The 19,232-nt window shown below is 51.9% G+C and overlaps 2 protein-coding genes across 9 annotated transcripts in view; one reads left to right on the top strand and one right to left on the bottom strand.

Annotated features, from left to right (window-relative positions):
* Positions 1–5,508, bottom strand: part of LOC140612571 (DNA-binding protein SMUBP-2-like) — an 81,534-nt gene extending 76,026 nt beyond the window's left edge. For 5 of the 6 annotated variants that reach the window (XM_072790258.1, XM_072790255.1, XM_072790260.1 and 2 more), the window contains exons 1-4: positions 5,351–5,508; positions 3,394–3,563; positions 499–688; positions 5–102 (exon numbers count right to left, since the gene is read on the bottom strand). In XM_072790258.1, coding sequence (XP_072646359.1) covers positions 5–102; positions 499–688; positions 3,394–3,563; positions 5,351–5,436 — 544 coding nt within the window. In that variant the 5' untranslated portion in view covers positions 5,437–5,508. Of the gene's footprint in view, positions 1–4; positions 103–498; positions 689–3,393; positions 3,564–3,887; positions 3,989–5,350 lie in introns of all 6 variants that reach the window. The other variant, XM_072790256.1, reaches the window with a different exon arrangement.
* The window catches only part of LOC140612570 (large ribosomal subunit protein bL21m-like), a 75,419-nt gene extending 56,618 nt beyond the window's left edge, over positions 1–18,801 (top strand). Inside the window, exons 1-7 of one of the 3 annotated variants that reach the window (XM_072790251.1) lie at positions 5,383–5,653; positions 9,343–9,400; positions 11,979–12,064; positions 13,129–13,292; positions 15,694–15,746; positions 16,709–16,812; positions 18,687–18,801. In XM_072790251.1, the coding sequence (XP_072646352.1) occupies positions 5,398–5,653; positions 9,343–9,400; positions 11,979–12,064; positions 13,129–13,292; positions 15,694–15,746; positions 16,709–16,812; positions 18,687–18,751 (786 nt within the window). In that variant the 5' untranslated portion in view covers positions 5,383–5,397 and the 3' untranslated portion in view covers positions 18,752–18,801. Of the gene's footprint in view, positions 1–5,382; positions 5,654–9,342; positions 9,401–9,992; positions 10,191–11,978; positions 12,065–13,128; positions 13,293–15,693; positions 15,747–16,708; positions 16,813–18,686 lie in introns of those variants that run through there. The other 2 variants (XM_072790253.1, XM_072790252.1) reach the window with 2 other exon arrangements.
* Positions 18,802–19,232: the final 431 nt, after the last annotated feature.

The following is a 19,232-nucleotide window of genomic DNA, read 5'->3' as shown; positions in this document are numbered from 1 at the left end:
TTACCTGTATTGCTGGCAGGACTGGGGGCTGATCCGCCAAAGAGGACCTCTATGAGTGAGGACGCGGGGCCAGAATGGTACTTCTTTAGTGTTATCAGAGCCCTGCCAACAGAGTAGAATTAGGAGTGTGGTGAACACCAAATATTGAATCTGTGCCCAACCCTCTGCCCAGCAAAGGCCACCTGCAGCCTCCATATCCCGTGAGGGGCCCACACAGACTCCACACTCAACACAATTGCTCTCTTCTACCCACAGAGGCAAGCAGTCAGGGTAAGTGTGCAGTACTGGAAGAAAATAGGATGCCTGCGTGGCTCAGTATGTGATCCCAGAGTCCTGGGATCGAGTCCTGCATCAGGCTTCCCATAGGGAGCCTGCTTCTCCCTCTGCCTATGTCTCCGCCTCTCTGTCTCTCATGAATAAGCAAAATCTTAAAAAAAAAAAAAAGAAAAGAAAAGAAAAAGAAAAAGAAACTTGATTCCCAGTCACACAAACTCTTACTTTTTCAGTCGCTTGTAAGTGATGTCATTGGCAAGTTTTAACAGTCTGTAGGCCCGCTCCCGGTCCCGGTCCAAGCTCAGCTGGAAATCATGAGACGCATCAAAGGCTACTGTGACTGATCTCTGTGTGATCCGCGTCAGGATCCCTGTGGCCAGCTGATTGCCTTCATCATACAGACCCACTATATCGCCTATAGAAGCAAAAAGTTACACATACGCTGTGCACAGTATTTCAAATATCCTATCCCTCTTGTCTTTAGAAATGCAAAAAAAAAAAAAAAAAAAAAAAAAAAAAGAAATGCAATCGGTAGCAATAAAAGTTTTTTTTTTTATAGTAAAAGTTTTTTAACCAGCACCTAAATTATATATAAAAATTGACTTGAAATCAATGAAGTGTTTACAGCAAACGTGCCAGTCAAGAAACATTTAAAGTGCCTGCTCTGTGCCAGGCGCTATTCCAGGCACTGGTCTGATTAGAAATAAGACACAGACATCTGCACCGAAGGCTTTAAGGTAAGATGAAAAAAAAAAAAAAGGAAAGATGAAGCCCACCCAGGAGGGGATGGAGAGGGATGAGGGCGTCACTTTAGAAACACTGTATAACAAGGGTTCCTCTGAGTGGTGACAGGTAAGCAGGATGGGGCTTGAACAAAGTGGAGCCCTCAAGCACATCTAGGAGAAACATTCCAGGAAGAACAGGAACATCGACGAAGGAGGGAGGGAGGTCATTTGCTGACCACTCAGCACGGATCTCTCCACTTCCCATGGCAATGCTGGGGGATTCACCCATCTGCTAGGTGACCCTGAGGGCCTTCCCTTGATGCCAGGGAGAGAGCATACAACCTACGCCTCAGCCAGTCACTGCATCCCATGTCCATCCCTGGCCACGGTGACTGTTCAGGGATGAGCACAGACCAAATCTGAGGCCCTGAGATGCAATGAGACTTTTGATTGGCATCTGCGAAAAGGCCCTACGTCTGTCTAGCTGAACCAGGAACTTGAAAGCAAATTGGGGCCAGAACCACTATGATGTGTCACCTGAGAAGGAAGCCAACCCAGAAGAGGGCAAAGCCAAGAAATGGAGAGAAGTGAAGCCTAAGCAACCTCCCAAAAGCCCTGAAGGCAACCTTCCAGTATTGCAACCAACGCCATCCTTCGTACCCAAGCCAGTTTGGCTTGGGTTTTCATCACCTGGAACAGAAGACTGTTCTGACCAAAACAGACTCCACTGTGAGAGAAAGCCAGAGCCACTCACATATTTACACCCTATTTGTTCTGTGTCGGAAAATATATGCCACAAGTCAACCAGGCACCAGGCACACCCTTAACTTGGGCTACTTTTCTTCCAGGCAATGAGTTTCATCTCTACCTTGAACCTTTTATCTGGCACCTTCTCTCAACTTTATAGAGACAAAGAGCACAGGGCAACAACACTCCTGGGGCAGGGTCTGGTTCTGTGTGCGCAACCACAGGACCCCATGCCTCCTGGGACCACCTCCCCACCAGTACCCTGCATAGGGTCCCATGTTCCAGAACTGATGTTTCTAAGTTGAGCCTTAAAACTGCTCTTCAGAAGATTAAAAAGTAACAACCCTACCTCAATCTGATCAACACCTGCATCGACACATCAGATTTTTAGCCGGATGCTTTTCCACATAAATGCCCCTGCCCCTGACTTCCTGTTTATGAACCCTTCACTAGTCTCTGGGGTCACACTTCACAATGCTGGTCAACTGAATATACTACTGAATATATTTTTACTTTTCGTTTTCAGATTTACAACACCTCCCCCCGCCCCCCCCCCCCATGGATACTGGACTGTGACAGTGAAACAGTGTAACAGAAAGTTGCCACTGTAACGCCCCCAGTCCCTGTCTGCAGATAGCAGCCTCACTTAACAGGAACATGTAGACCTGATGCCAACCAGCAGCCCCTCTTCATCCCGTCTCCAATTCCAGCTAGTATTCCAACAACTGTGGGCAAGAGTTTGGCCAATCAGAATATGAAATCAAAAACCCGTCAGTTGGGCAGCCTCGGTGGCGCAGCGGTTTAGTGCCGCCTGCAGCCTGGGGCCTGATCCTGGAGACCCTGGATCGAGTCCCACGTCAGGCTCTCTGCATGGAGCCTGCTTCTCCCTCTGCCTGTGTCTCTGCCTCTCATTCTCTCTCTGTGTCTCTATGAATAAATAAATAAAATCTTTAAAAAAAATTTATAAAAAAAAAAAAAAAAAACAACGTCAGCACCAAAACACAGCGGAGACTCTTCTAGAGCAAGTACAGAACCACTGGTGCTGCTGTCTCCAGGCTTGAGAGCTAAACAGGTGCCCTTGGTGGGTGGTTCAGCAGCTTCTCCCAGCTGCTCGTCCTCTCCAGCAGGGTTGGCACGAGTGTACTTCAAGTACTCCTGGCACAAGAAGCCAGGGAACACGGAGCTATGAACGCTGTGTCCTCATTGTCCAAGACAAATACGATGACAGTCCTGTGTAATGTTACACTTTCTAGGGGCCACGATAGAAAAAATTCTTTAAAAATACATTGGTTTTAATAACAACATATTTTAATGCCATATACATTCAACATGTATTACGTTTCCAAAAAATTACTCTAGAGATTATCTATATTTCTTTGTACTTGAACTTCAAAATCTGGTGTGCGCTGCACGCATGTGGCAATCACTGCCCACATCTCAACCACACACGGCAGGTGGCTGCCACCGCGGACAGTGCTGACCTAGACTACCAAAGAGCCACAGAGGTGGTGAACTTCCAACTAAGAGTTCTTTGCTGCATTGCTTTATTCTCCAACTAGTCACATGTAAGCTGGTGCTCACAAGAGTAAAAGTCACAGCTTGGAGACCAGCAGCACAAAATATACGCCTACATCGCAAATGCACAGACCTGAAGTAAAGCTGTTGCTGGGAAGCACCGCAGCAGATGTGCATCTCCTGGGCTCTAAGGTGACCAGCAGCCGCCCGTACAGCCCAGTCCGCTGGCTGGAAACCTGCAGCTTCAGCAAACAGACGCCTCGGCTCTGGAGTTCTTTTGGGGAGATGTTTTCCTGCCAGGACCTGGAAGACATCCAATACTGAGAGTTCAATATTTACACTTGCCCAGCTTTTATTCCAGCCCACACAGAAGGAATGTAAAAGGGAGAGAAAAGCAGACAAAGGCGCCAAATGAGACCCACAGAGGCTCTGCATCTGCCCCTTGCATCCTGAGCCTCCCTCATCCCCTCGCGCTGGCAGAGCTAGTCCCTTTACCTGATCTACTTGCACTGGTTCCCCCCATGTCACTCAGTCCATCAGTGCCCCCTGCCAAGTCCACCATCTGTAACCTCACGAATCCACCTCTGCCTCTCATCCTCACCACTATAACCCCGGTTCAAGCCATACCTCCTCCTCATCTGGACCAGACAGAGCCTCCGGCCTCCTGCCTGACCTCGGGCGCTTGCCCTGACCAGTCAGTCGCAAGCAGCAGCACCCAAGCAGGCCACCTGAAACACAAATCTAGTCACTCCCCTTTGAAAAGTAACAGAGGAAGACCTCACTAAGATGGAGTAGGGAGGCCAGAGAGGGGAGCTGCACCATTCCACGTCAGCTACAGACCCTGATGGCACAGAAGCCTCAACCCCACGACGGGGAAAGATGCGCATCACATCCCCTGCAGGAAATCCGCCAGCCCTGCACTCAGCCGGTGAGCACCGGTCATCACCCTGCGCGCCTGCCTTTCTGTGATAGACTTCTATTCCAAACAACCCTTCCCACTGCCTCCTTCTCCGTAAAATAAAGGTCCTTCCTCTCCTACTCTTGTTGCCCTAATCCAGTTTGTGCCACAGCTTCCTTGGCCGGAACTGCAGATCTCTGCTATTATGAATAAACTCATCTCGCTGGTAGAAAAAAAAAAAAGGGGGGGGGGCTGTATTATTTTTGAGGCTAACCCCTCCCCCGAAAACCCACACTTCACCGTGCAGAGCCGTCGTCCGCACACAGAACAGAGCACAGGCCCGCCGCGAGGCCCTCTCAATCTGAGCCCGGCCGCCTCCCGTGGGCGCTCCCGGCGGGCGCTCCCTGTGCACGGGCACCGGCGCCGAGCCCAGCGCCTGCGGCAGGACCAACTCGAGCTCACCGAATCCCACTTCACAAGCGAGGCGGCCACGGCTCGGAGGTGTAGCCGGAATGTCCCACGGCCACGCACGAAGGAGCGGGGGTGCTGCCCAGGCTGGCGGGGCCGCAAAAGCTCTTCATCTTCAAATCAAAAGCCCCTCGCGCAAACCAGGGCGCGGCCAGCCCCTGCCCGCAGCGCAGTGACTTGGCGCAAACCCCGGAATCCCACGGCCTGGCCCCGGGTCACCCTGGGGGAGCCACGGGGCCGCTCGGCGGCACAGCCTCCTCGGGTCAGAGGAGCGGAGGACCGAAGGCACAGACCACCTGCTGCTGCCGCTGCTGCTGCTGCTGCTTCAGCCGGGCGGGCTTCCCTCCGAGGCAGCCTGTCTCCGGTGCTCCAGCTTCTCCCCAGGTCTCGTCCGGGAAGGCTCCCCCCGCCCACCTGCACCCGGGTCCCCGCCGGCTCAGCCGCGCGCACCTGGGGGAGCCGGGCTCCGCCGCACGCGGGACAAGCTCTCCTCCCCGGGCCCGCCCCGCCGCGCCCCACCGCAGCCAGCTGCCCGCGCCCCCGCGCCCTCGCGCCCCCCACCCGCCCCGAGGGAGGAAAAGGGCCGAGGACACGCCGACAACAGGCCGACAACGGGCCGGACCCGGGCGGGACGCTTGGGGCGGGGGCTCCAGGCTGGAAAGAAAGGACCTAAGGGCCCCCAACCCGCGCCGCGAGCGCCGGGGACCTGCCGGCCGCCCCCTACCTGCGCTCCTCCACCTCCGCGTCTCTCTCGAGTTCCAGCAGGTCCAAATGCTTGGTCACGAAGCTCTCCACAGCCGCGGAGGCCATGGCCGCCGACCCGCCGGGCCCGGGGCCGCGGAGATCCCGGCCGGACCCCGTGCGTCGACGCACACGGCGCGTGCTCGCGCCGCTTCCGCTTCCGCTTCCGGCCGAGGCTGCGGGAAGATGGCGGCGGCCGTGGCGGCCCGCGCCGTGCCCGTGTGCTTCCGACGGCTGCTGTGCGCCTGCAGCCGCCGCGGCCCGAGAGCCGCAGGGCCCGGAGCCGGTGAGAGGCGGGCAGCGGGGTGGGAGGCGGGCAGCGCGGCGTGCGGGTCCGCGTCCGCCCCATGCCTTCGGCGTCGGCCGCTTGCTGTCGGCGCGGTGACCGGCACGGCGCTGGCCTTGCGGTCGGGGCAGCCCAGGCTCGGCCTGGTGCCTTTCGTTAGCAGTGACGTTCGCCAAAGGCACTATCTTGGCTTGAAGTGACTGGCGTGCCTGTTTTATTGATTTGAGGGACAGCGCGCGCGCGCACCTGAGCAGGGGCAGGGGCAGAGGGAGCGGGAGAGCGGGGAGCCCGGAGCGGGGCTGGGGCCGGGCACCAGGATCGGAACCTGAGCCACCCACTGCCCCCAACCATGTTTTCAAAATAGGCCCGGGGACGCCTGGGTGGCCGGCGGCTGAGGTCTGTCTGCGCCCCAGGTCGCGATCCCGAGGTCCTGGGATCCAGCCCCACGTCTGCCTCTCTCTGTGTGTTCGTCCTGAATAGATAAATAAGATCTTTTTAAAAATAGGGCTAAGTGTACATTTGCGGATATTGAAGAAGTGTTCTCCTTAGATACAACAGTGCTTCAGTGATGTGTTTTTTAAAGAATATTTTCTTTCCGTGGAAGCACGTTGACATCTCTGCTGCTCAAGCAGTGTATCTGTGATTCACTTAAAAATCATTGCGAAGTTGGGCCAGAGACCCTGTACACCCAAAAATGGGCAACGCGAGTTGATAACCAACCGTTGAATCTGCGTGAAGGCTCTGGACTCTCGGTTCTGTCCTCTTTACTTTCTCGTGTGTTTGACGTTTTCCATTAGTAAAAGTCAGGTTTAGGGAGGGAGGGACAGTTTTACAAAAGCGGTGGAAATTATTCCCTTGTCCTGACATAAGACCGCCTTTGGAACGCTGTGTTCAATTCCAGACTCCCCACTTTAAGAAACACAGGTAAGGTGGAGTTCACGGAAGGTGACCAGAATGGTAAGCAGCCAGGTCCTTGAGGAGTGAGAGAGGGGAACAGGATGGAAGACACCACAGTGCTCAGAGCTGTAGGACGACCCCCTGGGAGAGGAGGGAGCACATTTGTTCCTTCCGGGGTCCAGGACTGAGCCAAGGCCGTAGATGAGTTACAGTGAGGTGGCTTCCAAGGGAGGCGCAGAGTCCACTGCCAGGGCATATTCCAACCAGGGCTTCATTCATTCGCCCACCATTTACTGAGCACCTCTTATGCGCAAGCACTGATGGGGGGAGGGGTGGAATACATCATAGACTTAAATAATCCCTGCTCTTAATGGTGCTAGTATTCTGATGGGGGAAGGGTGGCTGTGGAAAGACAGGCAACTTTTTTTTTTTTTAAGATTCTGTTTATTTATGAGAGACACAGAGAGAGAAGCAGAGACACAGGCAGAGGGAGAAACAGGCTCCATGCAGGGAGCCCAACGTCGGACTTGATCCCAGGACCCCCAGGATCAGGCTGTGAGTTGAAGGCGCCGCTAAGCCACTGAGCCACCCAGGCTGCCCAAGACAGGAAATTTTTAAAAATAAATTACATAGTGTATTAGAAGCTGGTGAGTCTTAGGGAGAAAAATCAAGCATGAAGCGGGTGGGAGAGGGTCAGTTTTAAATAGGATAGTCCAGGAAGACCTCTCTACTGAGATGCTGTTTGAGTCCACCCAGAGAAAATGGGGGAGGGAGGTTTCAGGGGAAGAGCAGCCAAGGCACGCACGCTTCGAGGCAGGCACTTGGCATGTGCCTGGCATGTTCTGAGAATAGCCAGGAAGCCAGAGTGGCAGGTGCAGAATGAACAAGAGGTAGAGCCTGAGACATGGGCTCAAAGCGAGCGAGAGAGAGAGGGGGCATCACACTGCCTGTGCCCTGTAGGCCCTTGTGAGGGTTTTGGCTTTTCTCTGAATTAAATAGGAAGCTCTTGGAGGGTTTTGGCAAAATAGTGACAAGATCTGACCTGAGTTTTCACAGCGTCACTCTAGCTGCTGCACAGAGAAGGGAGGTAATGGGGAGAGCAGGGTGTTAGTAATAATTCCAGCAAGATGTGATTGATGGTGGCTTGGGGGATTTAGGTGGTCAGACCCTGGATCTCGAAGAGAGAGCTGATCTGCTGATAGCTCTGAGGGTGTGAGAGAGGAAAGGGTCAAGAGGGACTGAGATTTTTTGGCCTGAGCAACTAGAAAGGTGACATTGCCATTTTGTGAGATGGGGAGGAAAAGCAGGCATGAGGGTGAATCTGGAGCCTTTGTAGTTTTTGAGATGCCTGTCAGACTTGCAAGTGGTGACAGCAAATGGACAAGTGGGTGGTCAAATCCAGGCTGCAGGTGTAAACCTGGGAGTCACCAGTGTAAACAAGATACTTAAATCCATTCATCTAGATACAATCACCCGAGGAATGGTCCCAGAAAAAGAAGAGATACGGCCGAACGAGGATCTAAATCCCAGGCACAGCAAGGTAGTAGAGGAGAACCCAGCCCAAGATACCAATAATTGGGAACACCTGCTAAGAGGTAGCTGTAATAGGGTGAATTTCATGGAAAGTACATTGTAGCTCAATATTTAAAAAAAAAAAAAAAAAAAAAAAAAAACTAAATGCAGGACGACTGGGTGGCTCAGCAGTTAAGCACCTGCCTTCGGCCCAGGGTGTGATCTTGGAGTCCCGGAATCAAGTCCCACATCCGGCTCCCTGCATGGACCGTGCTTCTCTCCCTGCTTCTGTCTCTCATGAATAAATAAATAAAATCTTTAAAAATAAAAAATAAAAATCAAACACATCAGTAGATGCAAGAAATGTTTGGCGGGATTCGATATTCATAACGACAACTCAAAGAACTAGATAGAGGAAACTTTTAATTCATTTTAAGTAGACTCCACACCCAGTGTGGGGCTCAAACTCACGACCCCGAGATCCAGAGCTGCATAGTCTACCGACTAAGCCAGCCAGGGGTCCCCATAGAGGAAACTTCAGTAACAGGACATCTTTAGAGGCAATGAATAAATAAATCCTCAACAGTTACTGAGTTGCTACCCTCTCCTTTTCTCTTCTAAGCTCCACATTTGATTTCTGGGCCTTTGTCCCTTGGTGTATTAGTCATCTACTGCTGCATCATAAGTCACCCCAAAACTTGGCAGCTTAGCGTGGTTGACATTTGTCATGTCCCACCATTTCCAATGGTCAGGAGTAGTACAGGAGCAGGTTAGCTGGGTGGTTCTGGCTCTCAAGCTGCCCTCAGGCTGTCTGCTGGGGCGGGATCTTCTGTTTCCCAGCTCACAACCTTAGTCATGGGCAGGAGGCCTCCATTCTACTCTTTTATAACGTAATTTCAGAAGTGTTGTGCTATCACGTCTCGGCCACATGTCATTGGTCACAGAAACCAACTCCATTTGGGAGGGACAGCATGGGTGAGCCTAGCAGGAGATGGGCTCCTCAGGCCGTCTGGGAGGCAGAGAACAGCATCTGACCCTACGGGGCACTTGGCGATCAAGGAACAGGTCAGTGGGTGAGGGTTCTTGTTTTAGGCCCTTTTCAATGATGTGATGAACAGATGGACACACACAAGTAATAACCACAAGCAATGGTGTTTTAGCTTTGTCAACGGAGATTTTTTCCACAGACACGTTGTGACCTGGTGCTCCAACTCCAGCACCAGCAATGAAGAGCAGTGGCATTTCTTACCACTAATGATCACCGTTTCTTGTTTCCTCAGCTTCCCTGGGATCTGCTTCCCAAAGATTTGGTTCACAGAGTACTTCAGTTCCACAAGGGTAATGTCAAAACATGGGTTTGAGTGACTCTTCCTTTGTAGGACTATCTTTCTAAAGTCAGAACGGCCTATGTGTGGGTTTTCAATGATATTTACATTTTCTCATACCTTTTTTGATAGTACTTTTAGAACCCTTGACATAAACATCCATGGAACATCCAGAGTCCAAAGATGAATGTGCTTTTAGGCCTTGCATAGCTGTATTTTATTTAAAAAATCTAGTAGCTCCCGGGATCCCTGGGTGGCGCAGCGGTTTGGCACCTGCCTTTGGCCCAGGGCGCGATCCTGGAGACCCGGGATCGAATCCCACGTCGGGCTCCTGGTGCATGGAGCCTGCTTCTCCCTCTGCCTGTGTCTCTGCGCCTCTCTCTCTCTCTGTGACTATCATAAATAAATAAAAATTTAAAAATAAATTAAAAAATAAAAAATCTAGTAGCTCCTAATTAGAGGCTTCTAACCGGAGAGCTAGAATCACAAGAAGGTTGGATCAGAATTTTTAGGAAAAACTTAAATATCTCTTGGAAGAACATATTCAGTATTAAAATATCACTCTTAGAGGAAAAAATCTTTTTTTAATTTTTTTTTAAGATTTTATTTACTTTGGGAAGGGGAAAAAGAAGGAGAGAGAGGATCTCAAGCAGACTCCCAGCTGAGCCTGAAGCCCAAACACAGGGTTGGGTCCCAGGACCCTAAGATCACCACCTGAGTTGAAATCAGAAGTTGGATGCTTAACCGACTGAGCCACCCATGCACCCCAGGGAGAAAAAAACCTTTAATGTAAACTACAGAAGGTAAATTTGACAAAATCCCACCCAAATTCCCAGTAGGAATATCCAAAAGCAGTAGAGGGTAGCAGTGAAGAGTAAGGAAGCTCCTGGTCCTGTCCCAGTCCCACCCCTCACAACCCAGGGGCCCATGAGCAAAGTAGTCCACTCTGAGCTTTGTGCAAGATGGATATGGTGTTAGTATCTCTCTCAGTGGAGTCCTCTGCGCGTTCAATAAATTTGCACATTTAAAGAGCTTAGGACTAAATAAATAAATAAATAAAAAATAAATAAATAATAGCTAGCTAGCTTAGGACAGTGCTTGGCGTACCATGAGTTGTTATGGGGTATCAGCTGCTCCTGCATTCCCAACTCAGAAGTGGGAAGATTCGGGGGGCTTTTATGTTTCTCAAAAGATGAAGTCGAAAAACAGAATCAGATTAAAGAGAGAGAGATCCTAAGGCAGAACATTAGTTAATTTGAGTTAATCTTTCTCTTTCCCCATGAGTTCCAGGTCTCCAGCATCTGTTGTCTTATAGTCTGTCTCATAGGGAGGGCCGGGCCCAGCAAGGGGACCAGAGCTCCCACGATTGGACTCTCCTCCTCCTTGTCTGTCAGAGATCATTGCTTGGCCACAGGGTGGGAACGTGTTTCCAGGTGCCCTGAGATTAGCACAGTGGATGAGCTCAGTTTCATTTTTTGGCCGGTTGACACCAAAGTGATTAGAGCCACAGCATGGGGAGCATTCGTTGTACGCACCCAAGTGGGGCTCCTGATGGAACTCTGCAGCAGAAAGACGGACATTTCCCTCTCTGGTGGCAAACAGCAATAGAAGCTTTAAAACCATTCTGAATAATTCAATTTGGGCTCTACTGAGCTCTCCCCTCTCCATAGATTTCAGGAATTCAAGGCAGAAGTAGATCAAGAAGTGAGAAAGACCCTGCCACCTTTTGCCTCTGTGCTCCCTCCCTGTGCACCCAGCTTGTTTCCTCCAGGCCGAGCGGAGGGAGGGGCAGACCCTGGCTGCAGCAGCACTGCTCCCGCGTGCATCTCCACACTGCCCGGTCCTTCCGGGCACACCATCCCTCCTGATCCTGCACAGCCCTGGGGACAGGTGTTTTTGTTCCCATTTGCTCAGTGAAAGAAACTGGAGCACAGAATAGTGAGATGGTTGCCAAGGTCCTGTTAGTCTGGTGACAGAGGCGGGGCTCCAACCCCTGTCTGTGCACAAAGGCCAAGCAGACTCTTACCTGGTGGGAGTTAGAGGTAAGGGCTGAGCAGCAAAGTGTTCCTGTCACTGGAGCCCTGCCCTCAGAGCCCCTGAGTGTTAGACTGGCACTGCAGCACGGTTGGGAGGCAGAGAATGTCTTGCCTTTGGGTGGAGCGTTGGGGGTGGCAAAGGAGGGGCATCGATGCAGCCCACACCTCTAAGAGAACATGTACCCTGACACTAAGAAAGAGAGTCCTGTCTTCTCGGATGAGCCACCGGCCCAGGGGGGTAGTTCTTCTGAGGAGGGGCGCTTCTGGGATGAAATGGTTGGAATTCCCGTTTTGATTTTTTTTTTTTTTTTTCCGTTTTGATTATTGAGTAATTAGTGGATGTTTCTTGAAATATGTGGCCCTTCTGAGAAGATGTGCGGTCACACAGAGGGGCAAGTCTGTACTGAGAGTCCCGTGTCCACATGGCCCGGGGCCTCCTGGGAGCATATGGCAGGCATAGCCCTGTCCCCCCAGCTTGAGCACAGCCGTTTCTCACAGATCCTGAACTGTCTTTTTCCATGGGCATGCCGTGTACATGTAAAATCTGTTTTACAGGTACGTTCCTAAAACATCACTGAGTTCACCACCTTGGCCAGAAGTTGTCCTGCCAGACCCAGCTGAGGAGACCAGACACCATGCAGGTACCAGATGTGGAAACGAGGGCGGTACCCCCTATTTCTCCCCCGACAAGGTGGTCCCCTGGCCACAGAACAGGATCTCACATTTCCAGGGGCCCTGAGACTCAGCACGGTGTGAATGCTCAGGCTCGTTTTTGCCACTTGACACAGATTCAAACCCTCGCGAGCACCAGCCACAGTCCAAGCAGGCAGTGTAAGCAAGGGAGGACCCCCGGCTCCACCTATGTCCACGCTGTTGGTGGAAACACAGTGGCAGGAAAAGATTTCTCCGCCATCAGAAGAACCATGTGCATGGTGGTCAGTAGGTGTGGGTGCAGCCTGGGAGTTGGAGAAACTCGGGGTGTCAGGATTCCTGTCGACCCAGAGCGTGTCCCGTGAGGAGGGACAATGTGGCCGGCCACCGTTGCCACGAGGGAGCGCGGTGTCCTCTGCCTTACAAGGCTGGAAACGCAGGTCAGCGCGTGGCATCTTCTGGTTTTAAAGTACCGTTTGAGATGTGGTGCCAGATAAACAGTGCTCTGCCCTTTCTCCGGGCGCAGCTCGGGCCTGACTCTTTCCAGGGCAGGCACCGTGCACTCCTGTCCCAGCACCCAGCCTCAGGCCAGGCTGGGCAGGTCAAGGCTCACAGATGCTTATCAGACAGCGAACAGGGCAGGAGAGAAGGGATCGCGACCTGAGGTGAGGCAGTGGAAGCCCGGAGCTGTGCGGGCTGTGCGGGCTGTGCGGGCAGAGGCTTCCAGGTGGACCTAGCACCACAGGGTGTAATTCTAGCTTTTCCTGGTTTGCAAAAAGGCCTCTGCTCTCACTTTGCTAGTCCTCTGGCTTTTTCTTACAGAAGACTGGGAATCCAATGGGGTGAAGGTCTTTGCACCCCAGAGTCACAGGGACGGAGCCAGGTGCACCTAGTGCTCAGGCTAGAGAATCACGGGCGGCAGCCCCACCGCCACTTCCCATCCCACTGAGGGAGAGCAGGGGACCTGGGGCCTTGTATGACTGTCCCTGCAGGCCTGTGCCAATGTGAGTAGCTGACCGGCTGGCCACCTGGCCTGCTTTCTCCCCGCTCCTAGAGGTCGTGGGGAAGGTGAACGAGCTGATCGCCACAGGCCAGTATGGCAGGCTGTTTGCTGTGGTGCACTTCGCCAGCCACCAGTGGAAGGTGACCTCTGAGGACCTGATTTTAATCAACAACGAATTAGACATTGCATGTGGAGAGAGGATACGGCTGGAGAAGGTGAGTGCAACAGGGTCTGTGTGCCCCAGGAGTTCAGTCACCAGGTGTGCTATCCTGGGGAGCCTTCCTCAGGTCAGCGGGAGAGGGTGAGCAGAGCCAAGGGACAGGAGAGGGCAGGTGTCCCCTTGGGGGTGGCTGAAGCCCAGCAGGGCGAGGGACTGCAAGGGCAGCTCAGGAGACTTCCCCTCACAGGGAGGCGGGCCACCCTTCCTCCAAGGAAAACACGTGTGCTGATGGAGCTCCCGTCTCAGGAGCACCCTCCCTTAGAGCGTAATGAGCATCCCGGTTGCAGACAGGGGTTCAGCCCCACACTGACGGGGCGAGTGTTTCTGCAGGAACACTACTGTGGTGTTAGACTTGATGGCTGCTGCTTTTAAGCAGAAGGACTGGTTTTAGAGGCATTTCCCAGGGACTGGTATGTCTTTTTTTTTTTTTTTTAATTTTTATTTATTTATGATAGTCACAGAGAGAGAGAGGCAGAGACATAGGCAGAGGGAGAAGCAGGCTCCATGCACTGGAAGCCTGATGTGGGATTCGATCCCGGGTCTCCAGGATCGCGCCCTGGGCCAAAGGCAGGCGCCAAACCGCTGCGCCACCCAGGGATCCCGGGACTGGTATGTCTACCGGCCATTCCACACTGCTTGGTCTGCATGTTTAGCCTGGTATTTCTACCCATCACTTACAATTCTTCTTGTTGTTTGGGGCAGACTTCTTTGTTTTTTTCTTATTCTATTTATAAAAGTATATCAAATGTAAGTTTTCAGGGGTGCCTGGGTGGCTCAGTCAGCTGAGCATCAGATTCTTGTTTTCACCTCAGGTCGTGGTCTCAGAATCAGATCAAGCCCCACATCGGGCTCTGCACTCGAGATAGAGTCTGCTTGGGACTGTGTCTCCCTCTCCCTCTGTGCATTCTCTCACCCACTCACTCTCTCTCTAATAAGTTCTAATATATATTTATATATGTATATATGAGCTTTCTATATTAGATCGTTTTTCTAGGATGTGTTTAACTGCTAACATAATGTGCCATAGCATATATGGGTTTTTTTATTGATTAAAACTCCTCTTTTGTGGTTGCAGAGTTTTTGTGTATTTAAACCAAAACTCTGTTTTTTTTAAGATTTTATTTATTCATTTGACAGAGAGAGAGAGAGAGAGACAGAGCACAAGCAGGGGGAGCAGCAGAGGGAGAGGGAGAAGTAGGCTCCCTGCTCACCCAACGCAGGACTCAATCCCAGGACCCCGGGATCACGACCTGAGCCAAAGGCAGATGCTCAACCACTGAGCCACCCAGGCGCCCCCTTAAACTCTTGTTTCTAAGATGCTGTTCTCACAGCCGGTGAACTGAGCTCAGAGCTGAACTAATCAACCATATAGGGCTTCAACAGCCAGGAGGACTTACTTCTCCTTAATGACAGTGGCTCTGTCATGAGCTCATGGGCAAGGGCACATTTACTCTATATAACATCTAAAATAAGTAGGAGACTTTAGAGGTGTATCTGAAGATTTTTGAAAGGGAATTTTTTTTTTTAGTTTTTTTTTTTAGTAATTTACACCCAACATGAGGCTCAAATTTATGACCCCAAGATTGAGAGTCATGCATTCCACGAACTGAGCCAACCAGGTACCCCCTATAAAGATATCATTTTGAAACAGTTCACATTAACAAAAACATTCTAGAAACCACCACCTAACGCAAACTGTTTTTCCTAACTTAGGAAATGCAGTAGAAGAGAACATGTCACCCTGAAAGAGACTGTAATACAGTGTTTTGATTATTTGTCATCATCGAACATATGAAGTCCATTGATGTTGTTGTAAAATACACTTCACCTTAAAATATTTAAGCTTTATGTCATTGGGTGTTTTTCTCATCTGCCCTTGTAATGCAAAGATGCGTTCATCTGAGGCCGCACTTGGCCATGCAAAGGACAGTTGCTTAAACATCCACGTGGAATTTTGCAATCTTTAAAAAATACACTTGAACCTAAATCTTGGCAGAATTAGCAGTGTTATAAACTGCTTCCAAGGACACCGCAGTAGGATTTTCGCTGTATATAACTTTCTATAAAAAGTAAAAAAAAAAAAAAAAAAAAAAGCCACCGTTATTTACACAGGCGGTTGACACTCTTCTCTGGAAGCACAATCACCGAGTCAGGTACTCAACGACACTTGTCCTGGCTGCACTGATGGGCCTATCTGGGAGGTAGCTGCAGCTCTGTGGCTCAGCAGCCAGGGGCTGGCTCACATTCCCGCTGGTTTGACCCTGAGGAACAGCTAGTAGGCTGGCAGATCAAGTCCGTAGCACGCTGTTGGGTGGCTGGTTCCTTCCTCATGCTCCATTGTTTGCATCACTGACTTTTTTGTCACTTGTTGGTAACATGCCTGTTTCATTTCCCAGGTCCTATTGGTTGGAGCTGACAACTTCACGTTACTTGGCAAGCCACTCCTTGGGTAACGCGCTCACTAATGCTGGGCTTTGTCTAGGGCCTGCACGATCTGTGAGGGAGGCCATGCAGAGGACACCCAGGCCAGACCATTGTTCTATTACAATTTATTACAGTGGAGACTTGTACGATTTGTTGACAGACCACCCTGTCTCTTTTTTCTTCTCTTCTCTTTTCTTTTTTGTAAAGTAAACACTCTCCCCACATGTGGCTCAAACTCACAACCCCAAGATCAAGAGTCCCACACTTCTCCAACTGAGACACCAGGTGCCCCTGTGCTGTTCTCTTTTATTAGTATCAGGTTATAATTCACATACAGAATCGTATCCATGTCAGGTGTACACGATGTCTTGGTACATTACAGAGTGCAGTCCGCCATGGGCCTATTGCCCTGGGTCACCTCCCAAAATGATTACAGTGTTGTGGACCATATTCCTGGTGCTGAGCCACCCCCCCATGGCTGGTTTATTTCACAGCCAGAAGTTCACACCTCTTAGTCCCCTTTTCTTTTCTTTTCTTTTCTTTTCTTTTCTTTTCTTTTCTTTTCTTTTCCTTTCTTTTCTTTTCTTTTCTTTTTTCTTTTTAAGATTTTATTTATTTATTTATGAGAGACACAGAGAGAGAGAGAGAGAGACAGAAACAGACACAGAGAGAGCGAGAAGCAGGCTCCATGCAGGGAGCCTGACACGGGACTTGATCCTGGGTCTTCAGGATCATACCATAGGCTAAAGGCGGCACTAAACCACTGAGCCACGTGGGCTGCCCCCCCCTTCTCTCATTTTGCCCATTGCCCCTGCCTCCTCCCCTTCTGTCGTGCTTCTTTGAGGTTTTCAAATTATCTGCAGGGAGGGTATAATTTATAATCAGCAGAAAAGAAAGTAAAACTTTGTTTTGGAAATTCTTACACACCATTAGTAAGATTGAAAAATAATTAAGAAGGTAGGTCATTGTTTATTTTCTTCTTTCTAGAAAGGATCTCGTTCGAGTAGAAGCCACGGTCATCGAAAAGACAGAATCATGGCCAAAAATTAATATGAAATTTAAGAAGAGGAAAAACTACAGGAAGACGAAAGGTGAGTTAGACAAAGTGTGGCTGGTGCCCCGTCCCCACTGTGCTCGGTCCCCCACTATGCTCGGTCCTGTGGCTGCTGGCAGGGACAGCGGCCACAGACACGGGACGGAGCTCAGCCCCGGTCTCCTGGGTTAGATGGGGCCGGGCAGGTAGAAGTCACTCGTAAGCAGAGCAGGGGTGTGGAGGGAGGGGCCCTGGGACCTCAGCCACTGCCACTGGACCACAATGTGCCAGCAGGTCACAATGGCAAGGGGAACATTTGCCTTCACCTCAGACTGGCACAGCATGTCCCATGACCCACGGACGGGCATCAGTGGCAGCACCATTTGTGCCAGAAGCACCAGAGGTGACTCCTGTCCAGCATGGAGACTGGACAAATAAACGGGGTGGGGCAAGGCAGTCCTCTCAGCAGAGCATTCCCCCCGCAGTGCCATGAGCAAACTGCCACTCCACACGAGAACCGGAAGGAATCTTAGATAACTGGTGGGACCTGAGCAACACCTGACCTTGTGCCTCTGGGTACATATATCCAGGGGTGGAGGGAGGCCTGAGGAAGAGGGCCGTTGGTTGACAGAGAAGGGAGAGCCAGCGTGGGATGGGGTGAGGAGCATAGGGTGAAGGGCCGTGCAGAGTGTGGCTTGGTGATGAAGTGAGTGTCCCTCTGATGGCCTCACTGCCGGGCAGGAAGTCCAGGGGTCTCCTGGGGACAGCGGGGGTGGAGGGAAGGTTCAGGTGGGAAGGGGTGAGGTCAGGGGTCAAAGTGAAGGAGCAAAACTGACTATGGACGAGAGAGGGAACTGGCAGGGTATGTCAGCCCGGGAGCTGCGTAACGTGCTGGCAGGTACAGCATGAGGGCCAGAGGCAGGGGCAGGGCGGATGCTGACCATTGGTGTCCAAATACTTGGGCTGCACAGCGGGGGGAGGTGGCCCTGATGTGGTCTAAGGAGACCCGGAGTAGAGCAGCAGCAGTGAATGTGAGGGGTGGTTTCACAGCACAGACCTCACCCATGGGTGCCCCCCTCCCGCCAGGTGTGAGGGAGCAGAGGGGCCCTGGGGTGGGTTCAGCAGCCAGTTAGCGGGAAGAGGAGAGGAAGCCTCCTGCGGTGGCTCTTTGGGGCACGCTGCAGGGGTGTCCCAGACTATGGTACGAGAGGTCGGGAAGGTGAGGGCATCTCCTGAGTGAGGGCAGTAGCCCCCAGGTGGGGGCCAGGCCCCACACATCCAAGATGGAGGGTCCTGGGACACATGGGGTCACAGGAGGCCCCAGGTAGGTGCCAGACCAGCTGTCACTCCACTTTCTGCCCCTCCCCATCTTGAGGGAGTGCCAGTTGAGGCCTGGCCTGTGCTCCCCCCAACTCGTCCTGTCCCCATTAGCTTTCTTTGGTCCAGTCCGTGGCCACCCCCCACAGCCCCGTGAATCCACAAGCAGGAACAGGCCCATCCCTGCAGTAGGCACCCCTGGAAGTCACAACCCCCCGTAAGGTGGGGGCTCCTCAAGCCTAGGACCCACAGGTGTGGGATCCTGTCTGGGAAGTGTATAGCATGCACAGTCCTCAGTCACCCTCATCACCACTGGCCTGAGCTGCCAGTATTGGGGAGGTGCTAAAATACCCTGACAGAGGCTGGCTCCGCCTCAGGTCAGGTTCACAGGAGCCTCTCCTCCACCCTCTGCTGCTTCTGACGGGGCTCCCGGAGCATGGGGCAGGACAGGCACGTGGCCAGCGGGGTCCCCATGGGGCCTGGGTTCCGCCTGGGGAGGGCCAGTGCCAGGCCGACCCCCCGTGGAAAGAGCAGGTGGTCCGGCCACAGGGTCTCACTGTGGCTCATGAACACCGCAGACGTGGCCAAGCTGTGACCCTGTTCTCTCTCTTCCAGTTATCGTGAACCCACAGACTGTCCTTCGGATAAACACCATTGAGATCGCTCCATGTTTGTGCTGATCCTGAAGCTCATGTTTACAGAATGTAAAAATAAACCCCTGTTTTCTGGACACCCGAGTTTCTGAATTTCTATATAAAAAGCTTTGCATTCCTGTGACAGATTGTTCTAGCTTGAGTGCCACGTCTGTGAGCTTAGTTCTGTAAGCAGCAGCCTCCCCGAGCCAGAGAAGCCTGGAATTCAGGAAGAAGCACGAGCACGGCCCTCCGGGGGCTGCAGCCTGCAGGCTTGTTTGAGAGACAAAGTCGCGTTCTTGGCTGCTGTCCACTATCCACCCCACTGCAGGTGGCGGGGCCCCAGGGCGTGGTGTGGGGACACAGCTGGGCCCTGGGAGCTCACACCACCTTCTGGCAAGGTGGGCAAAGTACGAGCACACCACATCTCTTGAGTATGCTTGTTTCTCGTGATTTGCTCTTTTAAGAAGCTGGGATTCAGACCAGTCTGGGCCCAGAGCCCCACTCTTGTCCTTTGCCTGTGGTCAGT

This window comes from Canis lupus, chromosome 21 (assembly GCF_048164855.1).
Source record: "Canis lupus baileyi chromosome 21, mCanLup2.hap1, whole genome shotgun sequence".
Classification (NCBI taxonomy): Eukaryota; Metazoa; Chordata; class Mammalia; order Carnivora; family Canidae; genus Canis; species Canis lupus.
The sequence above is the reverse complement of the archived record's forward strand: the minus strand, read 5'-3'. Positions and strand labels throughout refer to the sequence as shown.